The sequence below is a fragment of the Anas platyrhynchos genome, chromosome 35 (assembly GCF_047663525.1).
Source record: "Anas platyrhynchos isolate ZD024472 breed Pekin duck chromosome 35, IASCAAS_PekinDuck_T2T, whole genome shotgun sequence".
Taxonomy (NCBI): domain Eukaryota; kingdom Metazoa; phylum Chordata; class Aves; order Anseriformes; family Anatidae; genus Anas; species Anas platyrhynchos.
Window position 1 is genome coordinate 4,830,723 of NC_092623.1, and position 10,535 is coordinate 4,841,257.

Below are 10,535 nucleotides of genomic sequence, written 5' to 3' on the forward strand. Positions count from 1 at the left end.
CTCCCTGCCCCTGCTCCCCGTGGGGTCCCTCCCATGGGATGCCGTCCTTCCCCAGCTGATCCCACACGGGCTGCCCACAGGCAGCAGCTCCTCAAGCACTGCTCCCACACGGCTCCGTCCCACGGGCTCCATCCATCCATCCATCCCCCAGGAGCAAACTGCTCCAGCACGGGTCCCCCACGGCTGGGCGGCAGCTCCCCCCAGCCCCCCTGCTCCTGCGGGGGCTCCTCTCCATGGCTGCAGCTGCGGCCCGGGGCCTGCTCCTGCGGGGGCTCTCCACAGGCCGCAGCCTCCTCCAGGCCACAGCCACCTGCTCCACCGGGGGCTCCTCCACCCACAGGGGGGCAGCAGCGTGGAGATCTGCTCCATGGGGGACCCATGGGTGCAGGGGGACAGCCTGCTCCACCAGGGGCCTCTCCCTGCACAGCCCGCAGGGGAACTGCTGCTGTGAGCCTGGAGCACCTCCTGCCTCCTGCTGCACTCACCTTGGGGGCTGCAGGGCTGCTTCTCACTCCTTGCTCTTCCAGCTTCTGTTGTGCAGCAGTATTTCCCCCTGCTTACATCTGCTCTCCCAGAGGTGCAAACAACATCGCTTATTGGCTCAGCTCTGGCAAGCGCCGGGGCCCTTTTGGAGCTATCTGGAGCTGGCTGTTGTCTGGACTGTTCTCACAGACGCCATCCCTGCAGGCCCCTGCTACCAAACCCTTGCCACGTAAATCCGATCGAAGTGTATGCAGCAATTACAAAGCCGCTGTGCTTTGGGCTGTCACGATCCTTCTGCAAGTGCAGGGGAGGTGCAGGGTTGCTTTGCATTTCCAAAAGGAGGAAGAAAGCCTCCAACCCCACTGGACCTCAGCCACTTGCAGGATCCAAGCAACGCTCCCCACTTTCAGTTATCTCCCTCCCATGCACACAGTGGGAGCAAGGTTGAACAAGCACATTTTTGAAAATGTTTATCTTAATGAAGAATAAAAGAAGTCTACAACACCCAATCCCTCTGTGCACCCAAGGCAAAAATCGTGGACTATTCTGCCTCAACACTATTTTCAGACCCAATTTGTCAAGTCATCTAGCAGAGGATTTCTCTCTTGTTCACTCACTAGCTTAGTAGAGCACCAGTTTACATAGGTGCTGGAGCAGATTCCTCAACCATCTGAAGGGACTTGATCCCAGAAAAGTTCAAAACTGCAGATGACTCATGATTTTGTGGTGAAGCATCTATTAAATGAGAGCTGTTCCGCTTAGGGCACAGTGAGACAGTGTGAGAAGAACCCTGTATCTCACTGATTGAGGCTTTATAACTCTACAGAATTGTCAGTCAACAATAAATGGAAAGTGCAGGAGATATGTTCTTTCTTCCTCCTTTCCCTGCCATACATTAGCAGAGAGATTGTGGTGGGATATAGGTTCAGAGCCTCACAGAAGAAGGATTTGAACCCAGGCTCTCCACAGTCTGCACTACTGCCTTTCTGACAGCTTTTGACTATTTTATTTTATTTTATTTTATTTTATTTTATTTTATTTTATTTTATTTTATTTTATTTTATTTTATTAGTATTATTATTCTTCTTTTTCTGGGTGGTGTCTAAGTCTTGGGGGGCAGAACAAACTGTGGGAGGAGGGAATGCTACTACTGTCTGTGACAGTGGTGATTTCTGGACAGTGTTAGCAACAGAGCTTCTGCAGAGAAGAGAAAATGCCAGGCAGTCTCTGTTGGTATTCCATGTACTGAGTACTGAGTGCAGTTTTGGGCTCCACAGTATAAGAAAAAGACATAAACCTGTTAGAGAGTGTCGAAAGAAGGGCAACAAACAAGAGGGTCTCTTTTAACAGGGGGATTGAGGTTTGTGGCAAGGTTTTGGTAGCAATTTAGGGGCTGCACTGTGCTGGACACAGCAACAGACGCACCATAAGCCAAAGTCAGACAATAAGCCAAGGTGTGTTCACGCGTGGTTTACTGTGGTTTACGTGTGGTTTACATATAGAAGAAAGTTTTTGCCTAGTGGTGAGTATACTGCAGATTTGCTGCATTGTTCTAAATTAAATAGCAAGATAAGTGATGGCATCGTAGGCTGGGAAAATATTTCTAGAGTATCAGCGCATTTTGAGCATCATTTTAACTGTTTATGCAAACATGAAGATTATTAAAATCAGTGTTTATTTATGTCTGTATGTAAACAGGTGATCATGTTGTATAGCATGCAGTAAATGGTTTGTGAATGCTGCTTGAAGAATGAAAAGAGTAAGTCAGCTCCACAAGGAATAAATGAATTTTGTTTATTTGTGCAATGCAGAGATTAGAATTAGACCAACAGCATGGAACCAAAGTCTTGCTGTGTGCCTTTTATCTGTAGGACAGTTCATGGAGGCTTCAGCAGCCCTATCTGTTTTCTAGCACTCTGAAATGTCCTCTGTGGTGCTGCACCCAGTTGAAAGCCTGCACTGATTGTGATGAACTTTCCTAACAGGAGGCACGGGTCCTTCATCGGACGCTGGCTGGGGATGTATGCTGCGATGCGGGCAGATGATGCTGGCCCAAGCACTGATCTGCAGACACTTAGGGAGAGGTGAGTGCTGGTCCTGAGGGAACTTCGGTATTGTCTGCAGACGCTTCTTCGTAAGTACTCCATTAAAAGCACAAACCCTGAATTTATTAGTGAGACTTTCTTTGATGCCCTGGTAACAGTTCCTAATGAATCAATTCATATTCAGCTGGGTGAAATCATCCCAGCCTGAAGCAGAGAAATAGGCATAGAAGGAGAAGAAATGGGGAATCCTGTCGCCATTATTTTATAAACCTTTTAGTGTAACACCCAAGTTGAGGCCAAGGGAAAACCTGCCACCGTGGGACAGTGCTCTTACCCTTCTCTTCACTACTCACTTGTCAGCAGCACGAGGTCCAAACCCCCCTGGTGCAAGCTCTTAAGCATGCATGTCACATCCCAGGATGCTGCCAGTGGAGTGTTTGGACTTTCTGTATGGATCTTATGTTGTTATTTAATGGGTGCTTAGAAATCCAACAAGGTCTAAACACAGCCTGTACTTTTAAATAATCTTGGAAGCTCAGAGATACTGGAATGGCTATCAATACGCAGCGTGATCCGTCAGAATATGTTTGCAGTTGATGTTTTTGTTTTGTTTTATTTTCCCTGTTTTTACAATCTAGCCTATGATGATAAAGGGCAGCTTGATGATAAATAACAAGCTTGGAATTCTAGGAGCTCTACACAAAATGTAAATATTCGAGATGAATTGAAATGTCTTTTAACATCTCATTATAAAGCTTTCTGCTGTCTAGACATTTGATCAGTGTAATGAAAACGTCACCATTTTTTATTCTATATCAATTTTTCCTTTCAGATTGGCAATGGGAAAAACACAAAAAACAACCAGAAGAATATCACAGAATCCTACGATGCTTTCTCGACAGGAAGGCTTGCTGTTATTCAATCCACCAGATGGGTAAGAACAAACATAAACTTTCAGGTTTTTTCCACTGAAATTTCTACTGTGTTGAATCACTAATTTGCAGTATGTTAATTCATAATTTTAAAAAGTGGATGTGAAGACAAGGTGTATGCTTATACAAAAATAAAAAGGTATGCAGATGGGCGCAAAGACTAGTAGTACAGAAACATTCCCTGAGACCTAAATAAAGCCATGTACTAGAATGTAGCTCTTGATAAACTCTGTAAGCCTTGGGTACCAGAGTCAGTAATGTTAGAATAGACAGTCTTGTAGCTTATTGCTGTAATTTGTAATAAAGGGCACTAACATTTGTTAACTTGTAATTCTCATTGTAGTTTAGAAGCCTTTTGTTTATTAAAGAAACTGGCACTCCCTAAGTTTTGAAAAGAGCATAGATTGAGAAAATAATTGTTATTGCTAACTACAGATTGCAGTTACTCTAGAATGTTTGACAGTCACGGTATTTACTGTATATTGTTCCCACATTCTTTATGGTCTCATTTTTCTTTGATTTTGTGTACGTGTGTCTTTTTTTCACTATGAAAACAGCACAGGTGGGTGTTGGAGAGGGGAAGTCAATTGGAGAATGGTTTGGACCAAATACAGTTGCTCAAGTACTAAAGTAAGTGAGATCATACCAGTCTCATTCAGAACGTACTCCCCTGGGGCAGCCAAGAGAAGGCCCAGGCAGAGTTTTGAAGGCTGCATCTCCCCCTGTCCCACAGTCAGGAATGTACTTGCCATCTCTTTACAAGTGCAGCATGGAATGTCATGCCACAGCTCGGTGTGCAGGTACTGAGTTGGGAATGGGTGACCTCTAAATTTTAATAAAGGAAGAGCCTGAGGAGAAGAAACTGCAGGAAAGTCTCCTGCTATGCCGTCTGCATGCCCTCACCAGTCACACCACAGATGTATATTCCTTTCTGCACAGTGGCACAGCTCTGGCAGGTCGAGAGTGCCACCGTGTAGGTCGGAGTGGTGGTGTGAAACATCAGAGAGAAGCCATCTCGGCTGAGGAGGGAACTGAGCTGCAATTCCTCCCTTTCTGAGCAGCAGTTCTGCCAGCAAGGCTACTGGATAAAGATGGGCAGCTCCTCATAGTCTGGGAGCCACACTGAAAGGAACTGAGGCTGCTCAGTTCTCCAGGGGTACGTGGAGGTGTCTTACCTCAGGCAGGGGCTAGGCTACAGGTCCTGCGAGCTCAGCAGCAAGTCTTTGACACCCTGGAACAGGCACATGATCTGAAGAGGGAGGGGAGCTGAAGCATGCCCTGGACTCCAGATCTTTCATGGCCAAGTTTTTCATGGTGAAACGCTCACCCCCATTTCTTTCTGGCTTATTTGAAACAGCTAATTCTGCCAGTGCAGCTTAAGAGTGTAGCTCCCTTCCCCAAAGGTTTGGATTTTGCAGAAGTGGACATAAAACTGTGTGCTGCTGTCTCCCACTGAAATTTTGGTGCCCCAAACCCTTAGCTGATTTAGCTTTTAACGCCCCATTTCTGCTGTGCACGCAGGCTCAGGCAGAAGTAATTCCACTGAATTCAGTGGAATTTCTTAAGCAAAAAGTAATCTGCAAAACTGGCATAGGAATTTTTTTCTTTTCCAGATGAGAAAAGACACAATTGGGCAAGAACCCAGTGCAGAGACTGTCGAGTGCAATAAAAAGTAATAAACTTGATGTAGTTGAACTGTTACTGTCACTGCACTTAGCAGTAAGACAAAACAGTTTGCACATGGTGCAGCGCATATGTTTTTCCTGGTACCACTCAGTACCTATTTTTCTAAAGATATTAAACATTTAATGTTTAAAGTTTTCTTTTTCTTACATGGAGACTTTAAAAAATGCAGAAAGGATGTTTTTTCTTAAGAAAAAATAAATAAATAAATGGTTCTGAGTGTAAAGCTACCCTTTTGATCCAACTAGTTTATATTAATTAGTACCTTAATGTTTTCTAGGAAGCTTGCTTTATTTGATGAATGGAATTCATTAGCAGTTTATGTATCTATGGGCAATACGGTGGTCATTGAAGACATCAGGAAGTGACACCTCATCAGTTTTCTGGTAACAGTTTCTGATTTGACTCCATTTGCCAGCATGTATCTAAACATGAACAAATACTTGGGGGGCCATGGGTTTGTCTTGCAAGGGTAAGAAGAGGGAAGAAGGACATACAAACTCAGTTGTGTTTTTTTGATCCCTGATGCCAACTTCGTGCTCACATCACTGGATGTGAAGAGCTCCTTGAAGAATTTCTACTGTCATCATTGCTGCCATTTCATTTCTCTGGCGTTTTATAGGCAAAGCTTGACACTATTAATAACATTAATAGGACATGTCACTGCAGTCTTAAATTGTCATCCCCCAATCATTGATCTAACGTCTCACTTGGACGTGCCAGCACATACTGTCTGCTAGAATTACTTCTACTAAATAGCTGTAATTGCCATGCCCGGCTCGTTTTGTCTTGGGTGCCCTATAAAGATCCCTGGCAAACTAGCTTAATTCACTACTGAGAGGAAGATCTGCTTTGTGTTCCTCTGTGCGTTGACTGATTTCTAGTTTTATTCCCGCAGAAAAAACGTGCTGGTCCCCTCCTCAGAGCAGCAGCGCGTCCCACAGCAGTGCACATTTGCACAGAAGTGCTCTTGGCCGAAGCAAGAAGGCAGGAGGACTCTGCACAGGCTGGAAAGCCCTCTTGCTTATTATACCTCTACGACTAGGGATAAATCACATAAATCCCGTATATATTGATGCATTTAAAGTAAGGTTTTCTTTCAATTCATTGCTCGTTACTGTCAAATAAGTTTGGGTATCTGTGATGTCAGTAAAGAAATGAATGACAATTTCCTTTATTCCTTTTGAACTCCTAGGAATGCTTTAAGATGCCACAGTCTTTGGGAGCATTAGGAGGGAAACCAAATAATGCCTTTTATTTCATAGGATTTTTAGGTAAGGAAAAAAGAAACTTATTCCAAATGTGCAGATGATCAAAAGAGAACATTTTTTGAAGGGGAAATAGTAAGGGGTCTAAGCGTGAACCTCTAGAAGTAAAGAAAGATGAGAATAGAATAAAATAAATGAAGAAGCATATCTAAAAGAGTTTAGAAACAGTATGAGATGATCCTTAACAGGAGCAGAAAGTTAACAGCAAAGCTAGGTGTAAAAATAAGTGATGACATCAACAAGAGCAACATACTGAGAATAGCTGATAGCATTTGACAAGTGTATTGGTCAAATGTCACTTTTATTTTCTTGTATTTCAAAACTGTTTCTGATAGCAGTATCTTTTTCACCTTTTGCATACCTTCTGTTATTAAGTATTGCTCTAATTAATTTAAAATGCATTCCTTCAGATTTCACCCCACTTTGGGCCAAAATTTTGCAACCCTATTTTGTCCTTTTGTAAAACCTAACCTGTTTTAGTTAGGCTTTTTTGTTCCAATTTCTGAATGAATGCCTAATGGGATTACAGATTGCATCTGTGAACATCCTGTACCTTTTAATCTGTCAAATGTTAGTGTTTACAACACTTGAGATTTAAAAAAAAAAAAAAAAAAGTACTGGATCTCACATGGAAAAATAAAAGTATGTGACAAAGATAGAACATAACCAACCAAAAAATTACAGTAATAGGTGACAATAGGAAGTTATACTAAATACCCTGTGGGAAACGCTGTGTCTAAACCTTCTGATTCTCTTAAAGAATCCCTAGCTGGAAAGTCTAGATTATACTGACTGCAATGGCAATCTAATTTCTATTTTACAGTTCTGGACCAAGTGCTTATTAATGTCACTTGCTTATTTTTAACATACGGCTTTTACCCATCCAGGCAATGAGCTGATCTATCTGGACCCTCACACCACTCAAAGCTTTGTAGATTCAGAAGAAAATGGCACGGTTGACGATGAGAGTTTCCACTGCCAGGAAGCCCCACATAGAATGAAGATCATGAATTTGGACCCTTCAGTAGCTTTAGTAAGTGTCAGGAAATCTTGAATGCATGTACTTTATCTCAAAGTAATGTCTCTCTACATTGGTAAGGGCAGCAATGCATCTCCTTGAACAGAACCAAGATCACAAAGCTGTCTTCTGTGATCAACACATAGTAGTTTGTACATAACTACATGGAGAATCTTAGGGCAAGTGGGGAGCTGTCTGTACTGTAGGGAGCTCGCTTTGTTTTCTTTACTGAGCAGCTTTTACTTCTTTCAAGAGGCATTATAATGGTCAGAGCAAGGAACTGAAACAGGTTTACGTGTTTTATTCTATCACTACTTTATGTTTGGTCACCTCTAGACAAGTTACTTAAACTTACTTTATATCATAAGTTGAAAATGTTTAAGTGGAATTATTGTATTTCACCCCAAATTACAAATACAAATGTATTATTTGTAATTCACCCAAAATGTCATGGGGGACTGTGGTATTTGAAAAAATTGGATCTGATCCCATGCCAGTATCCTGTGATTGGGTGATTGGCAGTTGTCACCAGTGGGATGTGTTTCTAAAGCTTTAAACAATCTGTAAAGATACCGGTATCTGTCATTCATTCACATACCTGTTTTTTAATACTGCTGCTTTTTAGAAAGTTTTTTTGTTTTTTTTTGTTTTAATACTTAACTACGTAACTGTGCAAAATGTGGCATGATGCAACGAGACAGACAAAATCATAATGAAGAGCAAATATTTTCAGTATAGATACCAGAATGGAAATGTTCCTTAGGTGGTCCATCATCTACAAGTTTTCAGCTTCTGCTGATACCTGGACTGTAGGAACTGGGTGGCGCTCCATGGAGGAGCACACAGGAGCTGCTGCTATTTTTTGCTTGACTATTTCGTTAGGGGTTTGCAGGGCCTTGTTCTCCCCGTGGGTTCTCTCCCTAGAGCTGCCACATATTTGGAGTCTTATATCTACTGATCGTACAGGGCATTACTGTATCAGAGGTCAAACCGCCTTACCTGCTGGTACCACATACCTACCATCTGCAAAGGTAAAACTCTGTGTGTTTGTTTTTTCCCCTAAGGGCTTCTTTTGCAAAGAAGAATGTGATTTTGATAACCGGTGTAGTCTTGTACAAAAGGTAAGAGTGGGAACTTAGCATCTCGATTTGTTCTTTATAAAGTCTGGTTTTTATTGTTTGTTTTTTGTAAAATTTTCCTTTGCATTTTCCTTTGTATACAAATTGTATGAGCCATGGAGAAGAATGCATTAAAGCATCAGGGTAAGGCAATACTACTGAATTGCTAATTGGAAATTGTTCAGCACTTTACCAGCCACAAACCCTGCCAGTTGGAAAATGGGTGTAAACATCCACACTTGAAGGTGTTACTGGGTGACACTTGCTTTTAACTTCTAATTCTCACTAAATGACTAAGGTTTAACTGCCATATTGTAGTGATGTATCAATGATTTGCTTCCTGATCCTTTTTTATTGTTTGACATAATAGGTTGCGTGTTCTAATTATGACTGTTAGTCCCTGCTATCTTAAAGATCTGATTCTGTAAGCGCTGCAGGCCTCTAGCTCCTGCTGATCTAGGGAGAACAGAAGGTGCTGGCTGCCACAGGAAACAGACTTGAGGATGTTTCTGCATGCAGCTGTTAAGCTAAGCACCAGACGTCTGAATGTAAAGTACCATCAACCTCTAAGGGCATTTATTTAAAAAAAAAAAAAAAATCATCTAAGGAAAACAGTTTGTAAATAACTGAAATACAGGACAGAAGGTAACTTCTCTTTGAAGAGGAATAGCGTTTGGCTTCAGGAACACCTTTTTTCCTGACCAAAACCTGTCCTTCAAAATCTGATGCGTTTTTTTTTTTTTTTTCCCCTTTGGAGGAGCTGATAGATCTGTCTTTTGTGCTATTGATCAACAGAAAACTTGAGGAGAGTTCTATGCAAGCAACTTTCTTTTAAAAAGCAGAAAATATTGTACATTCCTAGTGTGCTTGCTACGTGTAAACAAAATTACAGGTTTGCAGATATCAAAGCTGATATCAAAAGATGATAAGACTGATAATTTGTAGTACAGTTCAAGAGATCTGTCTTCCAGATGTGTTTTAACTAGGGATGTATTACAGAGACCATGGTGCTTGGATTTCACAGTATGTCTGTATAAAGACTTTTTTTTCCTGATGGACATGCGTAATTAAAAAACACTTTCAATTAAGCAGACACGTTTTGTGTTTGAAGCGTCTCCCGAGCCAGCTTTTAAAATGAAAGCATTCTGTCCTCAGGAGATTCTAAAGCAGCAGAGTCTACGGATGTTTGAGCTGGTCCAGAAGCACCCGCCACACTGGCCTCCTTTCATACCTCCAACAAAACCAGAAGTGACAACCACAGGAGCAGGTAAGGCACCGATTAAAAGCCTAATTGTGCAATGTTATGTTCCTTGTTAGCAAATAAAAGAATAATCACAGGTAGAATAACTATCCTTTGTGAGTGTCAAGCAATATATAGCAGGCATGTATCCAAACAAGCCATACAATTGCTAGCACAGATTTTTTTTTTTCACTCTTACAAAGTACTTTTCTGGAATGCGTCTTTCAAAGTTTTTTTTTTTAAGTGAACAAAATCAGGCATGTCTTTAGAAGAATTTTTTTCTTTATCTTTTTTTACAGAACTCATTGAATCTACTGACAAGCTATTTGAATTGGAAGAAGAATTTGAAATCCTGAGTGTGTGAAGGAAACTGTGGTGACTCTTCTGAGTGTTGAATATATTGGTAATATTATTGCATTGACTTAAACAGCCATGTTAGCCCCGAAGTGCCTGAAATTATGGATAACAGAGCACAGAAATCTAGTAGCATCCAAAACTCCAAGGGCAGTTTAACACACAAGCTTCCCCGGATGGAAAGGCAGTAAGAGATCTTGTGATAAGATGCTTAAAGGGAATCTCTTTTTAACGTACCTTACGTGGAGACAAACGGGCCTTTGAGATTAAGGCAAAAATACATGTATCACTGGGCACCATGTTTGGAGAAAGGGATAACCCAAATGGATATTTCTTGCTCTCATATAATAATGCAATAGTTTAGTTCTTCAAGCAAAACAGTCTTCAGTTCAGG

At 41.7% G+C, this 10,535-nt stretch overlaps 1 protein-coding gene across 1 annotated transcript; it reads left to right on the forward strand.

The window, feature by feature from the left end:
- Positions 1–1,842: 1,842 nt before the first annotated feature.
- Positions 1,843–10,322, forward strand: LOC140000923 (cysteine protease ATG4A-like; the record flags this gene model as incomplete). Its single annotated transcript, XM_072032030.1, has 9 exons — positions 1,843–2,005; positions 2,469–2,567; positions 3,361–3,462; positions 4,018–4,090; positions 5,424–5,499; positions 7,304–7,444; positions 8,494–8,550; positions 9,703–9,814; positions 10,087–10,322. Coding segments are annotated over 9 exons (888 nt in total), but the record flags the coding sequence as incomplete, so codon positions are not given.
- Between the last annotated feature and the right edge of the window lie 213 nt (positions 10,323–10,535).